This window comes from Falco peregrinus, chromosome 12 (assembly GCF_023634155.1).
Source record: "Falco peregrinus isolate bFalPer1 chromosome 12, bFalPer1.pri, whole genome shotgun sequence".
Classification (NCBI taxonomy): Eukaryota; Metazoa; Chordata; class Aves; order Falconiformes; family Falconidae; genus Falco; species Falco peregrinus.
In genome coordinates, this window is record NC_073732.1 from 15,638,485 (window position 1) to 15,658,780 (window position 20,296).

A 20,296-nucleotide genomic window follows, 5' to 3' on the forward strand; every position below is an offset into this window, starting at 1 on the left:
CTAAATGTGATTACCTGCTTGAACAATCTACTTTTCTTGATGGAGGGCTTCTATGAAGGCTTCAAGTTTTTCCTGGATTTCTCGAACTTTTTCTGGAGGAATTAAGAAGATCATTGTTCAAATACCTATTACTTAATTGAGGATATGCTCAGAAAGGAAAAAAAACAACCAACCACCAAACCCAAAACCAATCACCTCAAAACTTGCAAACATAAAACCTGATGATGTTGTATTACCCTATGCATTTATTTTCTTTATTTCTAAGATTCAGAACATTTTTCTACGTCAGAAGAAATGAAGCCCTGTCCTATTTGAAGAATTTCTACAAACATATTTTAGGATCATCATGCTAATTAATAATTCAAATATTTACCAAAGCAATCAAATTATAGAAACACTGTGTTTTAAAACCCTGAAATTTACATTCGATCATGCACAGTAGAACTACTGTACAGCCATTACATGTAAAGGAGCTGTTGTCTTTTAAATAATGCCCACTAATCCTTCTCTCTTTTAACCAATTATCCTTATTCTCCACAGTAAGTGTCACAAACACTACTAATCATTCTAAAAAGAGCTGAAAGCTAGTGCCCTTTCAGCAAGGAATGGAACATCAGTATTCAAGACACCTATTCAAAAGGGCATGCACAATGTTAAGAATGTTTAAAATTTGCAAATTATTTCCTTGCATTTCAGTAGTAACCAGATGGATATGGGCAGAATTTTATTTTATATAAATACTACAGCTGGGAGTTTATTTCTCTTACAAAAACACGTCTTGAACACAACTACAAATAGTTACCAAGAACGAAAAGGCAACATTGATTGGGAAAAATTCAGGGGTTTAGGCATTTTTCCACTCTTTCCTCAATTCCATACAACACTTGTCATCATATAACCTATTTGATTTATTAAATTGCTTATGAAGCAAGATTTAGAACATAGCTGGAATCCAAAGCCTGTGAGATTTCCTGCTTCTCTCTCACCACATCCTCATTTGAAGCTCCTTCTGCGTGTGATTATAGCCGTGAAAAAACACACACTTCAGAAATATGAAGGAACAGGGGGGGAGCAGTGGGACAGACAAAAATAAGTTAGATATGTATAAACACAGATAATTTTTTTTAAGCTAAAAATACTACTGGATTAAAGCCATGTGTTCCCTTGTATGAGATAGAAGGTTTGAGCTTTTTTGTTGTTGTTTTAAATCTTTTATTAATGTTTTCTTTGCTTTAGCAATACCATGTTATACACTTGTTTGCTGAACTGAAACAACAGCAAAACAGAAAGAAAAATAAAACCATCAGCCTTAAACGGGATACATAAGCAGAAGAGGAAAAAAGAAAACAACCCTCTGAAGAGTGCTCTAAGAATGTAGCTAAGAACAAAAAGTTTCATCCAGTAACCAAATGACAATCCCAGAGAGTTATGAATTCCATTTTAAGTAATTATAATGGCAGTAATAATAATAATAATAAAAAAAATCAACAAAATGTTGTACTCCTGTTCTAAGGGAAGCAGAGATATAGTTAGCATTTTAAATAAAATATGGAAAATAGCTTGTATGAGGATGAAGAAATCTCAAACTTCTATCTTTATCAGGCAGCTCTCGGGTGATGAAGGACAAGCCACTTATACTTTCAACACTTCAGTGTCCCCTTCCCCAGTAGTGCTCATCTGCTCACACAGATGTACAGGGAGGCTGAATCACACTCCTGGTCCTAAAGAAAACACCAACGAACTTTCTTGAATTATTTTGATTTTTTTTTTTTTAAAGTACTTCTATATTACATGAAGATTACAGTCAGTGTGAGGGGAAGAAGCTGTATCCTGGAAGTTAAGAAACAGCAGTAACTGATTTTTACCAGGGAAAGAAAGTATTAAAACCAAAATATGCTTGATGCAGCTCAGCAGAATCTTTGAAAGCTGCCAATGAAAAAAAGTGGTCCCATGATCACTTCTCCTTACTAAGCACATTCAAAGTGTTTTCATTACTATCTTTTTAACTAAAAAAAAATATAAATATATATGTATTGTTTGCATGTCAGTGTATAAACCTTGTGCAATGAAAACATTAATTCTATGGCATTTATTTAGGCAACTACTTAGCTCAGCTTCCAATACTGATGTCTCCATGTACATTTACAAAATTAGCCTTTGAAATAATGTCCTATTATCTTGGACAGAGTTGATATATTTTTGGAAATTATTAATCCTGGACCTCCCTCTCCAAAGTGAACAACAGTTGCCAGTGAAAACTGGAAATTAAATCTCACAACCCAGAAGGTCTCTTCATGTCATGCTTTCAATAGCTTTATTTTTTGTGATTTTTTTTAAAATTGCTATATGCTTTCCCCAAGTATGTTCTTTATATTGATCAAGCCATTAGACTTAGTGAAAGCAGGCAGATTTAGCAGTATTAAATGCAAATATTTTCCCTTCTCAACCTCTTGCTAATGAAATATTCCAGTCCTGAAAATTAATAGCATCAGCAAAAATCCGTAATTATTTCACCCTTAAAAAAAAAAAGGCTTGTGCCAACAAAATCTATTTTAATTTTCTGATTAGGTCATATTAAAATAACAGGATAGCAAATATGTATTCCACCAGAATATACTGAATCAGCTGTGTTTGCTCAGAGAACAGACATACTAAAATTGACTCCATATTATGAGCACTTTATTAGTTTTTATACTTGGACTGAATTGAAATGACTGCTTAACTGTAATAATTATGAGGTCTTGAGGTAATTTAATACTTTGAAAAAATACGCTGGCTATTCTTAAAAAAGAACAGTTACAATGACTGCCAAATAGCTGCAATTATTCATGCTATAGCCTGTATTCTTAGCAGTTGTAAAGCCTTTTGCTGCAGCAGACCCCAGTCATCCTATAACATTTTCCCACAAGTCCATTCTGTAGCACAGAGAAGCAGTCTGCAAAATTGGTTTACTTTTCAAATAGGCTAATGGCAGAGTTAGGCATTTACACAACACTAACCTTAACAAACTAGTAAATATAAATGCTCAGGCAGAACTCCTTTAATGAGTGCAAGTGCAGGGTCTGCAACTCTGGGATAACTGCCTGTAGTTTCATCAGCACCATCTGACACTGCATTTGGAACAACAATTAATGGTTACAATTCAAGAGTCAGATGTTACCCATCTTGATTTAGGGAAGTTTTCTCCTCAGTGCAATGCATAAGCTGTGTACCCACATTTGCAGGGTTTTCATGGACACCTAGATCAAAATATTAGTGACGTACACTTGTAAATTATAGTATGTTTTGTTTTAAGGAATGTTTACCAATGTGCCAAGCCCAGAACATCATTTGTATTTCAGGGAAGAATACTTACTATGTAAGTGAATTAAGGAATAGACGAAGGTGATCAGTTGCTCCTTCTAGGTTTTGTGATACTGCGTTTCTCCATGTACAAGTAAACCACAGATTAAAAGCGTTCAGCAGCCTAGCAAATTATTTTTTTAACAGGTCGAACTACCCAGCACTGTTATACAATGCTCAGATATCACAGAAGGCTGTTAAAGTACTACACTCTTATTATATGGTACTACAGAAGTTTAAATATATACTATCACTTACACTGCATTCTAGAAAGGTAATGTGCTCTTTGGTACTTTTAATGCAGACCTGAAGTTACAAGCACATAATTCTTCCAGCACCTGTTAAACAGTGATCAAAACCCAAATGAAATCAATGAAGAATAACTGTAACTAAACCCTTGCTTCCATCTTTAGAACAGTAACATTCACAGGCCTAGGGGCAATGAATGGCTATTCTACTTCCCATTTACCCTGTGTTTACCTAAAAGATAAGCTGCTTCATACATCAACTCATTATGCCTCTTGATCTGAGTCATGAATATTCCCATAATCCTCCCTCCATATCCCATGAAATTTCACGACGAAATTCTTTATTCAGACATCTTGAGTTCCTCATTCACGCTCAGTCTCTCCTTATTTCCATATGAAATGATATAGCTACCCGCTCATTTTCTTGTCATTAATCCTGTGATCCTAAATCTAAAAGGCTCAAAACCAGACTAATTGATCTGTAATGAGGATTTGGGTACGCTGTGAACACAGAAAGATGCAGCCATATATAAAGTTCAATTTTCCTAATATTATAAGCTGGCCAGTAGGGAAACCCCTGAAATATTCAGTCTTACATGGATGGCTTGCTTACTGATTGCTGCCTCAGCTGAGCTTATCTCAAATAAACTCAAAATAATATTAAACACAAATTAGAAAAGCAAACTATGTTACTAATGTATTTCAACCACGTTCTAAGTAGCAAGAAAAAGTTTTCTAGGTATTTTCCAACTGCATTAATTGGTCTAATGAAAGATGTGTCCTCTGCCCACAAAACCTGTCTTGCTTATGCTTCTGAAGAGAAATGAATTTTGTGGCATTCAAATCATACATGCTTACCTGTAAAAAACTAATGGTTTTAGCACAGAATTTTAAAGATGTTCATGTCTGCCTGTGTCAGAACAGGGAGAAAACTCCATTTCAGGCAAAACAAAAGGTTTTCCCTTCCCCTGTTTACAAGTTTGCTCATAAGATATCAAACTCCAGTTGCAGTATCAAGAAAACTTGTAAAATCTTTCTGGACACAGATCCATCTTTATTTTGTACTTTGATGGAAAATACAGCATGAAAAAAACACGATAAAAACATATTAATACCTCATTATAAATTCTCCTGTTCTACATTAAAGTAATTTCTGTCTCCAATTAATGTTTACATGGCTTTGATATTTGAAAGTTCATGGTTGTCCCTCCTTCTGCTCTGGATTGCGTTTAGACTTTAGTCCTTTTAAAAAAAAATAAAAAAAATCTTCCCTCCTTTCTTAATCCCTTCCTTGCCTATAAACATTCTCACTGCTTGCTGTGCTACTTCTATGTTATGGTTAATTAACCACAGAGGCAGAAATGTTGAATTTACTGCTATGAATGCATCATCTTTCCTCCAGTAAAAAGGAAAGCCCAGTCTGTAGTCAGATTTCATTGGAATGCACAGAAGCACACCATTAAAAACTGGAAATGTTGATCCACAGTTTCCTATTGAACATCAAATTTTAGCTTAGGGTTACCTAAGACACAAACCTCATATTTGTACACAACCCCCTATGAACAGACTGGTGGAGAAAGGGTGGGGGAGTGGGGTGGGGTGGGAAATCATCTCTTTGGAGTTCAGCCTTTTGTACCACATTCCTGGATTTTCCAAGGGCCAAGCAAAGGCTTTACTTCTTGTTGAAATAGTATGAGGTGTACTGCTCATAGCCACTCCAAATACTGCCCCAGAAAGCAGACTTTCCACCCACAGTTGGGGTGGACTTGCATCAGCATGCTTTTTCATCTCACAACCACAGCTTAACAGCTACTATAACTTACTGATTGTTGCAAGGTCATGTCCTGCTGAATTGTAGAAAATCCTTTGATACTACCCATCACATTTTTTGCCAGTTTCCTCTTGTTCACATACCATATTTTCCTCTAGGATGAGGCCAAAAGGCAAGCTAAAGTTGGTTTTTTGGTGGGTTTTTTTTTGGTTGGCTTTTTTTTGGTGGGGGGGGTGGGGGCTGGGGAAGGCAAAACCACCCAGGCTGCCCTTAAAGAGACAGAACATCATTTATCAGCTGCAAAGACAGATTTATAAGTAGAGGGCCCCCTCTGTTCCTTTAAGGCTGCAAAACAGATGGGAAGTGAATGGACAGTCAAAGGGTCAAGAAAACACATGGGAGGTGCTGCTTGTCTGCTCTGTGTATGTTCCCAGCATAAGAAAGAGGTCAAGATTGTAACTGCATGGCTGGGTGCTGGAAAGGCCTTTTCTTTAAGCTGTTACAAAGACAAACGCTGTTCCTCATCCTGCTGTCAAACTGCTATAAATATTGGTTTGTCAAGAGATTTTCAGCAGTTAAAAGTTTTTTTAAAAGGCTGAGCCAGAGGATGAATCATGTGAATGATTCTTAAACAATTAGCTCATTAGTGTAATAAAGGCACTGCAGAACCCTGAACAGTTTAAATGGAATTTATAATAGTTCATGTAGTAAATCCATGAATCATTAAAAATATTCAGCCTTTAAAATGCAATCTCGCAGACAATAGCTAGCATACTCTTCAGTTACTAGCAGTTAGACTGAATGAAGATGCTAACTGATGCATGTTGTAGCAGCTTTCCTTTATTGTCACAAAATGTTTCTTAGATGTATTGCAATCTGTAATGAGATTTGAATTTGCAGCCAGTTTGAGTTCTTTCTATAAATTCTGACTTCAAAGTATGCTCACTGGAACAGGATAATTTTGGTACAAAAATGTAAACACATTTACAAATCAGGCTTCCCCTCTCAGACGTATGAACATAGACATCCACCATTATATTCACCAGAGCCACCGACCACTTTTCTACTTGCCTTAAATCCCTTTGGCATCTTGAGAGAAAAGGTATTTTAATCTGAGCAACAGTTAGAATGGCTGTACTCCAGGTATCAGTTCCAGAACAACAGTGAGGAGGACAGGGACATGCGCTAACTACCCAAGTGCACCAGGTGAGATGCCTTCATTACTAAATAGACAAAGATAGTATTTCAGTGTCCTCTCAGAAATATTTATTTTAAACTCTAGAATGAGACAAGGTGCTAAACATATTATTTTAGTATCTCTATTAAAATCTCCAAGGGTCAGTCAACATATCAATTTCATGGATACGAGTTCATTAACAACTGCCTGCTGGTGACCTGGCTGAAAATCACCTTTTGCATGGCAGTAATAGGAGAAAACACAAAGAAGCCCGTTTCCTACAAAGACAAATATACAGTATACACTTCTTTTCTCTGTTGCGGGTGAATCCACCTCTAAAACATGAAACTATTTTTCACCAGACTGCATATTTAGCCTGCTGCAGAAACATAAAATCTTAGTCTTAAGTAATTTTAGAGAGGGCCAGGGGGATGGGGAAGTCACAGTTGCCATCACTGAAGTAATTTTTGTTGCAAGTATTAATATCATATTAATTATTAATCCCTACATATCATACTAGGCAAAGGTATCAGCTGCCTGTATGAAACAGTATCACCTTTGTTTCAGACTAAAGATAACCAGGTAGCAGTACAAGAGAGCTTGTCTGAAAACACTTCAGCTATTTTTACAAGGTATTGAGCATTGGAACGTTATTTTTGCATTACTAGTAACGATTTTTAGCATCAGAAACAGGAATTGTGCGTTGTGCGGCTGAAACTGTAGTTTACTAATCACTCAATGTCTTTATCTACAGCTGTCTCAGATTCTGCAGCTTAATGAAATGGCTTCGGCACCACATTTCCCTCCTCAGAACAGAAGCTGGCAACTCATTTCCCCCCTCCCGGAACAGAAGCTGCCTGTGTTTCTTGGAGCAGTCCCCAGGGCTCCTCAGGCTGGCAAGCACAAAGTCTTTCTGTTTCTGACAGAGCATATCAGAACTGAGGTATGGGGCTGAAGCACAACTGACAACTATACAGACCACTGACTTTATACAGGATGTTTCTATGGGCTATTACACATCAGTCCCGCTTGTCTACAGAAAAGAAATTAAGCATTACCAAATCCTGATGCGAGGTCACACACACGTATATACTACTTTACTGTCATTAAGGTTAGCTTAACGTACAAATTCTTATTAATCTATATGAAGCTGCAAGTTTATGAGAGACACTATATGCAACAGCAAGGTATGACTTGGGCACCTTTCAGTCCTCTGTCTATACCTTAGATTTTTAATTAAAACTGTTCTAATAACTCAATCATTCAACAGAATTTAGGTGTGCTGCTTACTAGACTTCTAGAAGGAGCTCGGTAGCAGAATGACAAGGCAAGCTCCTAAACCAGACTCACATCTTGTATCAGACACAGAAAGATTTAATTTCAAAATCAAAACTGTTAAGCTAAAATGAAAAGCTCATTATTTTGGGTGGAAATAGTGAAAAATATAGAGGCAAACCAGAAATATTACCCAATGTTTCATCCAGTGATGTCAAAAAAATGAACATTAACTTTTTCTTATGCAGAAAGTACCTGTACACCTATAAAGGTAAATTACTTATGTAAAGGCTACTGTAACCATAAGTCTATAAAACTGTAAAGAGATTTTAACATAAGAAATAACTGATATATGTTGGTTCTCCACCCAATATAAAGCACACTCAGTAGTTAGCATATTATTTTATTATCTAGCTATCACAACTATGTATGTGAAAGTCTCTCTTAAAAGAGATTGGAAAAAGAGATGGTGATGAGATAAATTTAAAAATTATAATAAGCTTCATTTTTTATAAACAGAAACTTAAGTCATCATGCCCTGAAGAAAAACAGGTTGTTCTATTTTTTTCTTAGTTTGTTATCATTCCTAGCTGAAAATATTTCCTTCCCTCATTTTTTTTTAATGTAGACTTCCAAATTGGAAGCAAAGTGGAATCCACTACAACATTAACAATGTGCAACATACACGACACTGACTTCTCCAGCTCCTGGAAATGTGAATATTACTTTTACTCCACAGTTCCATACTAGTTCAAAACAAATACATTGGTCAGTTTAAAAGTTTGCATTTATATAAACAGTAATCTCTCTGTGATAAGTACTTATTTAAGTTTTGATTAACAGGTACTCTCATAAGCAACCAGTACTAAAATGAAAATAATATCCAATTTGATGTTTTGATCCTTGCATCATTTAAGGAAATTTTAGGAAATAAATAAATTTGGCAGACAACACCAGAATGACCCTCAAGTACAAGAGACATAGGTCTAAGGTAAGATTAACAGGCATTAAATATGTCATTACTTATATAGCAGTTTATCATTACTTTTTAATGTCAACCTTAATCGACAGGCTTCTCTTAGCCAGTGACAAATGTGCCGAACTTTGCAAGGATCCGTTTTAGAACCTGGACATCAGTGCCTAACTCTTCATCAATAACCTTAAGAAATCACAGCAGACAGACTTTGGTCATCTGGGATTCTTAAGTTAAGTAAACCATCACTCCATCACAGGAGGTTTACAAGTGATGTATGTTTTCCCTTGAGGATTACTTCCCTCTCTGAGAAGATGCAGCTTTTTAAAGCACTTTCTGCCATGACACAAAGCAGGAACTACCTTATCTGCACTTTGACACAGACAGTCCTAATGAATTAAAACCAGAAGAATGTGTAGTTTTGTGCAGCTGCCCCAAAACTCAGAGCGGACAGGGGTGGGGGAAGAACTTAAGCATTCAACCGGTATCTTTCATGTCAAAGCACACTTGCTTGGGTTAATTTCATAAATCATCTACATGGAGTGAAAAACATTGTAATAATGCAAAACCAATTAATTCACATGCTAACAGAGTACCAGAAAGTTAGCATATCTACTACAAACAACGGGATGTATTGTTGCTGACTTGCCCATGTTCACAGGTAGGGGAAATCGAAGACATGACCACAAAGACTGATTCCAAGCATGTTGCCTCCTGACTTCCTGCACCATAGAGCACCAGAACCCTCTACAGAGCTCAAAGGGAGCACAGGAGTCATGCTGCCACCAGCACACTGGTGACATCAGCACAGGCCTGAACTTGTTAAGACACAGATGGCACACACTTTGTCATTTATGCCCAAATCTCAAGCAGTCAGTCAGCCTCTGATAAGATGCAGGCCATATTAACACCCTGGGGGAAGCTGTTGGTAGGGGACTGTGAAGGTAACAGCTACCCTGCACACGCTGGCCAGAAGGGTTGGAGATCTGTTTGTTGATTGCCAGAGGGAAACAGCAACTCTGCTTTTGTCTGGTTAGAAGGCCACAGCATCTCCTGGTGTAACTTTCTGCCAGCTCAGGAGCAGACTATAAACAAGGCTCCTCACTGCTACAACCAGCTGAAAGGAGCAAAGCAAGGCTGCTGCCACTTCTTTATGTTGTCTCACTTACATAGCTTCTAAAAAGTCAGTATTTAGGCATCATGGAAGAAATAAGAGCATAAAATAACTGTAATTTTTCAGATTCTTATAAAATCACTCCTCCATTTGGATTTCCTAGCATGCTTTCCTCTTTCCCATGTCTGTCTGTGAGCAGCAGGGGTCACATGTGGGCTCTACTTCTGCATACCTTCAAATTTCTACATAATTTTCTTATCTTGTAAACACCGAAAACCATGTTGGTTCTGAACAAGCACTTTAAGGATCAGTTTAAGGACTACTAACAACTGCCTTTTGAGCTCTTTCATGTCTGCATCTAGTTTCTACATGAAAATTACCCAAGATCTGCTTATTTGAGAGAAGATCTTTCCTCCTACAGCTGAGCTTTGCCCCTATGAAATGCTGTGACCTTTTAAAGAACTTGAACCTCATGACAGAAGAGAAAATGGAAACAAAGGCTTTAGAAAGCCAAGTCAAAGTATGATTTTAAGGAGCACATATAATCAACAATGTCATGCAGTACAGTGATCAAATCGAAATATTGTTGACAATTACCTCAAGGGACTGCAATTAGGTTACAGTAATGACCAAATATAGGATTAGTTTCACACAACATTTTAATTCTGCAGTCAACAGCAATGAAAAAAAAGTAACCAGAGGAATTCATTATCTGCAAAGTAGTGCTCACAGACTTTATCCCTAACTTTACATAAATGCCTAGCAAAAAAGGAGACTTGCTTGGATTTAAATCAGTTTGTTATATATAACAGACAGGACAGAGCCCACTCAGCTTAGCCAAATACACCACAGGAATTCCATTCTGAGTCAGCAACTTGCATATGGAAGTACCAATCTTAGCTAACATTAGCTGTAATTGCATTAATGTGGCAAGTTTATTACATGCATATATGATATTAAAACATTCATGCTTGAAGTTTGCAAAAGGTTTACATTCAACACTAATGGACTCAACACAAAAGTTAAGAATTTAATACAGTGACTTCAAATCAATGACTTCAGATATAAAACTTGAAAGAATTTTACCATAACACTGGTTTATTTAGTTTTTAAGTGTTTTAGTCTTTACAAGAAAATAATTAAGTTTTGCAAACTGTTATGTTTCATACCTTGCAAATGTATGATAAATTTTAAACAAATGGCCCTAAGCTATCTTTTCTTCCTGTGGGGACTTACTCCCTGAAAGTTTCAAAAAGCTTTTGTGCACAATGAAGCCTCAGCTAGCCCATGACACCTGTACAGGTGTCAGCATTACTGATAAACGAACTTGGAGGCTGACCCCTTCACATTCATACCTAGTAATTTCAGGATCAAGTTTCCATAGGCATTCTGCAAATCCCTTCCCACCTCCTTCCAACAACTCTCCCTGTGTAAATGCACATGGTTTTACTTATAATTTGGTGAAGTTCTGTGTTTTCTTTTCCTTTTTTAACTTGTGAGGAAACAGGATACTGGATGAATAGTAACTGACCTAGGAAAGATGCTTTGTATGTACTATCCTTGTATGTGTTTATCCTGTGCACATAAAAGATGCCTTTGCAACATTCATAGTTCAGCTGTTTAAAAGGAATCGAGAAGAAATAAGTGAAGATAAAGCATGTTTATTTCTTTAGGGTCTGTGAAATTGCATCTCTAGTGAAGTCAATGGCAAAGCTCCTGCTGACTGCCTGAAGCTGGGATTCACCTGAAGAATTCAGTGTACATGTGCACCACCTAGCCTGTTTTAAATGCTACTGCAACACGAATATATGCAGTTTAGGTTTAGGATAAGACACTGGAAGATCCTATTTCCTTTCCAAAAAGATTAAAGCAGTCTGTTTATAACAGGTTTTTAGTAAAAAAAGCTTATTAAATTAATACTTTCCATGCAGCTGCTAATGTGAAATGTGTAACTGAGAAAAAATGACCATCCCTTGCAATCTTAATAAATTATATGTCATAAAAACAAAAAACAGAGTAGAAAAGAAAAGGGACAAGGCTAGGCAAGTACATCTTCCTCCAAGAGGAAAAACCCTAACCTCCAAGAAATCAATGCCCACTGCCTAAGTCATGCACAACAAAAAAACAAAAAAGCAACAAAAAAGCAACAAAAAAGCAACAAAAAAGCAACAAAAAAGCAACAAAAAAGCAACAAAAAAGCAACAAAAAAGCAACAAAAAAGCAACAAAAAAGCAACAAAAAAGCAACAAAAAAGCAACAAAAAAGCAACAAAAAAGCAACAAAAAAGCAACAAAAAAGCAACAAAAAAGCAACAAAAAAGCAACAAAAAAGCAACAAAAAAGCAACAAAAAAGCAACAAAAAAGCAACAAAAAAGCAACAAAAAAGCAACAAAAAAGCAACAAAAAAGCAACAAAAAAAAAGCAACACAGGATGCTCGGCACCAGCTCTGCTGCATGCACAACCTCCCCACTCCTTCTAAAAAAGGCCATTCATTGCCATCTTGTGTTGTAAAGTTGTACAGCAAATCAATTACTGTACAAAGTTCACACTATCGAGGAAGTTTGTTTTGGACCTTTATATAAAAAAAGGGCAAGTCCAGCAGAGTCGAATTCTGGAAACGATTAGGTAGTTCTAGAAAGCGCTTTCTTCTACTGGCAGCTCAACATTAAAAAAACCCCTGCCACGCTAAAAATTAGTCTACAGAAAGTTAAGAGTTATCCACATGCTGTCAATGTTGCACAGAACTATAGAGTATCTCTGCTGAAATTACTATTCTATCATTCGCGTTAAAAATGCAACGGCACAAAAGATCTTATTCATCTTGAAATCACATTCTTTCACCTATGTTTAAATTTTTTCCCCAACACCAAAACATGGTGATTTTTATTTATCTTTAAATATTCCAGGTTTCACTCTATAGCAGTATTTGCTCAGGAAAAACATTAATATCCAGCATCAAAGCAAGAAAGCAAGAAACACTGCTCACCTACTAGTGAGAGAACTTCCCGTGTCCCACTATTCAGGCTACCACTAGTTTTACCTCAACACACGTACACAGAGAAAGAAAGGAAAAAGCCATGTTTTGTAAAACACATTCCACCCACTCTACAAGAATGGTTACATGAAGGTTCATACAGGGTTTCAAAAGCAACACAGGTTCATAATTTTCTCCAAAAAATCCTATGATAAAATTCATAGTCACACAAGCTCTTTCAGAGACCAGTCAAAAAACCCAGATAATTTGCCCTAGATCCACTAAAACTCCTACTCACAATTCAAAAATATCATAGCAACACTTTCTAAAGGACAACAAGTACCATAACTGATTGGGATTTTAACAACAATACTTCCAATAATTAGATAACACTTCCAACGTAACCAATCTGGCACTATAAAAAATAAATCCCTAGATTTCGAGTTTATTGTAAATAAAAAAAATGTTTTATATGACATTTTGGATATAAAAAATGAAATACATAATTCATACTCGGGAAATTAACAGCAATTGAAGGCTTCTCTGTCCTACTGAACCCTGGATATCAAAACATTGCTAAGAAAAGCAGAAACACTGACCACAATATTAATTTATTCTGATTATATAAAGTCATATTTTAAGAAAAAAACCAGTTTCTACATCAAGCACAAGAAAAAAGGTCACCTGTGATGTACATATATAAATATCTGCATGTTGACATGAACTTTAATCACAAACTTTCATCTTTCCCCTTTTGTACAACATTTCCCCATCCCCTCCTACCATTCCAGGTGTACAGCTGAGGTTTAAGTGGAAGTCTCACAGAACAATAGCAGAATGTTGCCAACCCCCGCCCCCCCCCCCCCCCCCCGATATATGTGCAAGAGCAAGCAAGCCCCACCAGCTAAAAGCCAGTCTAAACCTTACTGGGTGTGCAGGTAGGCAACTAGAGTATTACCTCAGCCTGGATTGCACCCTTAAAAATTTTCACTGTTTAAAATCTTACTATATTAACCACAAAACCCCTTAACAGGTTCTGAGCGACTCAGAGCATTAAACTACTGTAATCCTTCTGGAAGGTTAGATCTGCTAAATTTTCTTCCTTGTTAAATCTCTTAATATAATGGTCATTTCAGCTTAATAAGCACAACATATCAGATCTTCATGTCTGACAGGTTCTGTTTCTGTATGCATGGTCAGCAAGTCACAGGCATTTCCAGCTAATCTGTACCAAAAGGCAGTATTAACAGTGGAAAGGCTGTGTAATTCACCCAATTATTAAAAAAAAAGATGGATCAAAACCTCTTTACACACTCAAGACTGAGTCACCCAGAGACAGGTCTCTGAGGTGTGGATTAACCGTGTTGTACCAGAAAAACAAGAACTTCCCTTTACACTGTTTTAACTTCATTTGTCAATATACTGATGCAATGTATTTGTATCAGTGAATTTGGATCTACTGTAAATTATGTTGTTTTGTCACAGTATACTACCCTTGTCCACCTTTGAACCAGTAAGATGTGAGCGTATTTATGAAAAATTCCATTTGTGATATTAATTAAATGCTAGCACTTTAAAAACCCATCATCACATTAAATGTTCTCAAGGACAGTGGTCAGAATTTGCTTCATTCCAAGCTAGTTCCATAACAATACAGAGCAGGTACTTACTGAGGTCCTCTGCAAGCTGGACCCTCTTGCCAGTTAGGAGCTTCACCTTTTTTTCATTGTCCTCAGCAAAATCTTCAAGTACCTCCTTTACATTCTTCTCCAAGCGCCTTACTGTAAAAAAAGAGACCCAAAACAACAAGTCAACAACAACAACAACAACAACAAAAAAAAAAAAAAGCAAGCAAGTGGTAACACTTTTGCACCTGTAATGACCTTAAGGACAAAATTTTAGTAAAGTTTGTGGCAGACAGTTTATGTTACCAGACTAACTAATCTGTTTGGAGAAAGGCAAATAAACATGCAAGCCCCTTGTTTGGGCCATTAAGACAAGAAATTCTTTGATAAAGATGGTTAAATTTCAAAGCTATTTTCCCTCTCAAATTATTGAACAACTTTTTTTAGGAGGAGATAAAATATTTGTAGACTTCTTTGCTGTCTATTAAATTCAGCAGTTTCTTCTTTGCGACTAAGCGTCCAATAAATCTTTTATTGTAAGCATCCTTGCTGCCTCCTTCTTAACAGTTAAAACTATTAACATCACCCTCAGCAAAGCCAAGTCAATCAAAGGTGGAAAATGGAAAAAAGTTAATGATGACAGTAGAGTGTGGTATTGAAGGACTGATGACACACAGAAGGGTGTTGCTGTATATACAAGGCTAAGAGGAATCAAAAGCTCTTTAAAGCAGTATTATGTCCATCTCAACCCTCACATCTTTGCCCTTCATACTTAGAGGGATTACCTCCTAATGAAATTTCCCAATTTTCAGCCCAGCAGTTGTCAATGAGGTAGGTGGTTTGAAGAGGCAGGACCTAGCTTTCTACATTTAGGGGCAATTTCTTCTCCAAGGAGGGTAACTTGCATCACATGACAAGGTTCAAAACTATTACTTGCACCTTCTACAAGAAGCAGGTTGAAAACTATTTTAGAGATCAAAGTTTGTCATTAGTAGCTGTACCATGGTACTAGCCGATTACTAAATAATCCTTTATAAGGAAGCTGCTTTTGTATAGGCTTTTCTAGGCATTACATTGCACATTTTGCATGGTTTAAAAAAAAATCCATTAGAATTGATTTTTAATATCAAACTTTTTAAAATTAAAACCTACAGCCAGACTGAACTGAGAAAAAAAGAATACAGTCACTATTTATTGAAATTCTTTCTGCTTGGAAAAAGGTACTGACAATTGGCATCATGCAAGATGAAAATATTTTAAACTGCAGACTTAATTAACTGACATTTTATTTACACTTTATTTAATGTAAATAGAATGTAAAATTCTATTTGCTCTGCATCTTTTAATTACCTAACCAGGACACAAAATTCAAGCAGCCATGCTAAGCATGAAAGGAATACACAGCAGAGGAATATTAGAAAACTCCAAAATAAATTTTTGTTTCTAACACCTCAACTCACTCTGAGCCTTACCTTCAGTGTTAGTAAGCTGCTGCCTCAGTGTATTTGCTGTAATTGCCAGCATTCGCTGTATTCGCCAGAAGAGGACAATATCATTACATTCAAGCTGAAACAAGGCAAGTTGTAGTGTCAGACCTCTGATATCCGATGAGCATCCTACATCCGCAAGAATCTCGACACTTTTAGTGGCAACTGTAAACTCATGTATACATATCCTGACCTTGCACAAAAGTCCCACAGAATAGGTGCAGTAAGTAACAAGGAAGCACACCAAAACTACTTCTCAAGAATCATGTCAGCCTTATTTAATACACTGCATCACCCTTACATCTCCTCTTTTCAACAGAAAGAGCAGTATGAAGAGGTCTCGCGGAAAAACAATTTGCACACAGTATACACAGGCTGGTAGGTATAACTTAATGCTCACTGACACCATACTTGTTCATAGCAAACACATAGAAAGACCACAACTGAACTCTGTGTTGTGACAAATGCTTCTGAAGACATTATTGGGCCAAGGGTTCTATTTGTTACCAACAGAAGAGACAGTTTCTACACCTGCAAGGAAAGCAGGAGGGAGCACTGACTTCACATTAGGACACCTTAAAAAGACAGTAACAGAAATCACAGCTTAAGTGTCACAGAGAGAGAGCTCTCACCTTTATGATCTCATTCTCTCTTACCTCTTATAGGCAAAGGTATTTCCACAGTAGTAAAGATTTCTAGCTTCACTGGGTTCGTTGTTTCTCATTAAAAAGAAAACTCCACAGAAAGTGAGGAGCTGTACCTTTCCAGTAATTTCTTTTTGATTTAAAATATAACAGTAAGAAAACTGTATATTCTTTTCTTTGTGCAATTCCATGCATACTGTCATTTGTTGCACAAGCTTGGGTTTACAAAACTGGAAAGTCATCAAATGGTTTGGATTGGAAGGGACGTTAAAGACTATTTAAAAGATCTGTTTGTAAGCTCCGTATTTTTTTGTTTTCTTCTGTTGGTCACATGTGATTCCAAGCATTAACTCTAATCACATATTACACTTATCCTATAAAAACTCCTTACTTAATGTTTTCTGGGGTTTTCGTATCAGTGAGGTAAATAAATATCAATGAGAAACCGGGAGAAACTGATACCAACAAGGTATCAACAGTTGACAATACTGCTTTTAACAGTGTATTTTCAATACACATTGGTAAGTAACATTTAGATCATGGCTGATACCTTGTGGTCACTTTATCTAATTACCACCAGATGACATTTTATCAATTACAACCCTTATGTAAAACATATCGAAGATCACCAGGTATCTCAAGGTAAAGGACATAAAAGATTAGGCTAGTTTAAAGCATTTGTAGAATTTTCTTCTTCAACTGAGATGGAAATATTAGGGCAAAACACCAGGATACATCTGTTCTTCAATTTACCTCCGAGTCTACAAAATGCCTCTGATAATAATAGAAGCCTCTTCGACACAGATTGCAGTGGTTCAAAGCAGTCTTCAGGAAATATCTTCTATAAATTTGGTGCCATGTGTCTTTAATCTAGGAAAACAGTACTTAAATTTGACTAAATACATACAATCACTATTGGGCATAATTTAATGATCACATTTAATTTTAAAGTAACTCCAAATTCCACTATCACTGTCACATAACATACATTTAAATATTTTTCAGCAATTTGTCTATAACTGGGATATGATTAATGTGTTAGTTACATTTGGCAAACATTACAAATGACTGTCAATTTAAAAATATTCCATGCTTGTAATGTAACTGGACGCTTTAAAATATTGCCTGCAACCAGAAATATTTAAATTATATACTACAGAACAGGACAAACTGTTCTGCCCTTGGCATGATGCAATCTTCATGTTAACACTACAAAAATATTTTTGAGTGGTACCCATTATTTTATCAATTAAAACAGATTAAAGCCTAGAGAAACATTAAATGAGTCATGTAAAAAACATCTGTAACTTTTCTTGATTAGGCTTATTAATATTCCAATTTTTCAAAATTAAGTCAGTCTCCTCATGTAGAGGGTGTGGACCACTACTCTGATCTTTACAAAAAAGGTAAGGTAAGTGCTGTATAGGAAATGGCAGCAGGTATTTAAATAACACTGCTACCTTGAGTAAGTACATGCATTAATGTTGAAAAGGTAGCCAAAGGTACTACAGAAAATAAATCACTATTAAAGGAAATCCACATCTATTAATTTTTGATTTCTCATTTATTTAAAATCTTACATTTAGCTAGATAAAAGGTCTAATTATGATTAAAAGCCTTACACTGAAGTGAGATAAATAATTTTCCAGAACATTTTAAACATACAACACAGTCCCTTAGGACCTTTTTTCAATTATTTTTACAAAATTTCTCTCTCGTCAACATACCTATGAACTTCAAACTGCACATACAATCACACCAAAATACACTTAGGAATTCACAATATGATTTTATTGTATCTTGCTCACAGAGACCTCAAGTCCACTATATAACCATCTGAACCAGAGTTTTAAACTAGCCTTGTCATAACCCAGGCGAGAAAATCTGCTCAGCAGATTCTGATTTCAGGCTAAACTGACAAGATTCCAAAGTGTTGTACTGCATTTGTCTGACAGCCAACAGAAGTGTGTGAATTGCGTGCAAGAGTCATTTAGTAATTCATTTGGAAACATCTGGACTACAAATTTAGTATTTTGATGGAGTCTTTTGTATACCATCTAGAAAGCACATTCAAACGTTCACAGGGGGCTTCCATACGTTTTGTTACAATTCAGCATCTTACCAGACATGGGTCCACTGTTATTCCTCTTGCTTCAAGATTCTTTCTAACAGTCGTCACTTCATCATTTGCTAGATAAGCTGCATGTTCTTCGTTGCATTTGATTAATTTCTCAAGTTCATTTTTTGTTTCATTACGAATATTCTAGGATAAGAGTGATGACTTAGAATTAATTATCACAGACTCAGAGATCATCAGCACCTCCTCAATAGTCTACCTGTTTAAATAGAAAATACCTTTGACACAACTATTAAAGTGATTCAAAAGGGTATTTGTGCAAATATCTAAAATACAGTATTTTTAAATGGATAATTCACTGCCAGTTTTTCACATTAAGCACAGAAATGCAGAAGAGGAAGAGAAGGGTGGAAGAAAAAAAATAATCAAATCGTAGCTGTTAAGACTCCCTTTCCCTCCATGAACATCTGCTAGGAGAGTTCGCATTCACATATCACCTGTAACACTGATAAGAATTGTAATTTTTGCGTAATAGCTAGCAAGAACACTCCATGGATTCATAACTTTTAAGTTGCTGTTCATTGAATTCAAGTAAGATAGGTTTAAGTCACTGCCTTTCTCCCATACCTGGCTGTATACAGTTGACTGTAAAACTCCTTCCTCTGAAACAATTACTTTCTACTGTATTCTTTTAAACTCTACTTACTTCTTTAAAGTATGATTCAGTTTGAGAAATATCTAGAAAAAGTAACATAAAAAGCCCATCTTCTCTGGGCACTGAACGGAAGGTGCTATTTAAATTCAAAAGAAAGTTCCAAAAGCTTTGAGCAAACAAAAAGAGAGGTTATGATGAAAACAGTAAATCAGGAGATACAACTGTGGCTAGAATGCTACTGATAATGGTATCACGTACTAACGAAATCCAAATGGACCATGACAGGAGACTGCACGTGACTTCTGCTTAAGAGGCAGGCTTATGAAGTATAGAAAAGAATAGCCCAGTTTCCACCCTGTTTTTATCAATTTCTTTCTGCTGGAAGAACTTTAATACTCAGGTCAATGGCATAATAGTAAAGACATAATTCAGCTGAAGAATGGAAAACAGTTTACAAACCACTGTATCTGCAATATGAAAAACATATATGGAATTCTCTGTGGCGTAATAACTGAAACAATGAAGATTAAAAGTAAAGAGTTTAGTATTGCTAAATAGTGTGAAGAGGGTTGGTATTTTTGAAAATTTACTCAGTAATAACCAAAGTTTTCTAAAGGTAGTGAACTACAAATTATTTATATTTTTCCTCCCCTTTTACCTGTTCTTTGGTGCGGCCTATCCAGTATAACCATCTTTTTTTCCAGTCTGGACCCACCATATCTTCAATAACAGATTCAGCTAAAAAAAGAAACATGATATTAAGTATCACTCAAAACATAACCAGCCAAACTTATAGTTCTAAAATTAGGTAAAGGATCAGGAATGGAAGAAAGGACATTTTACATCTAAGGACTCAGTATAGCCTATCTTATGTTAAGTCAGATGTCTTTTACTTACAGCAACAGTTCATGTCTTTCACTAAAATTTAAAAAT

The 20,296-nt window shown here is 36.1% G+C and overlaps 1 protein-coding gene across 4 annotated transcripts in view; it reads right to left on the reverse strand.

Moving 5' to 3' along the window:
• OPA1 (OPA1 mitochondrial dynamin like GTPase) overlaps positions 1-20,296 on the reverse strand; it is a 53,462-nt gene that overhangs the window by 2,485 nt on the left and 30,681 nt on the right. For all 4 annotated transcript variants that reach the window (XM_055816753.1, XM_055816754.1, XM_055816752.1 and 1 more), the window contains 6 exons: positions 20,022-20,101; positions 18,754-18,894; positions 17,385-17,501; positions 15,973-16,066; positions 14,546-14,656; positions 15-92 (listed from right to left, as the gene is read on the reverse strand). In XM_055816753.1, the coding sequence (XP_055672728.1) occupies positions 28-92; positions 14,546-14,656; positions 15,973-16,066; positions 17,385-17,501; positions 18,754-18,894; positions 20,022-20,101 (608 nt within the window). In that variant the 3' untranslated portion in view covers positions 15-27. The remainder of the gene's footprint in view (positions 1-14; positions 93-14,545; positions 14,657-15,972; positions 16,067-17,384; positions 17,502-18,753; positions 18,895-20,021; positions 20,102-20,296) is intronic.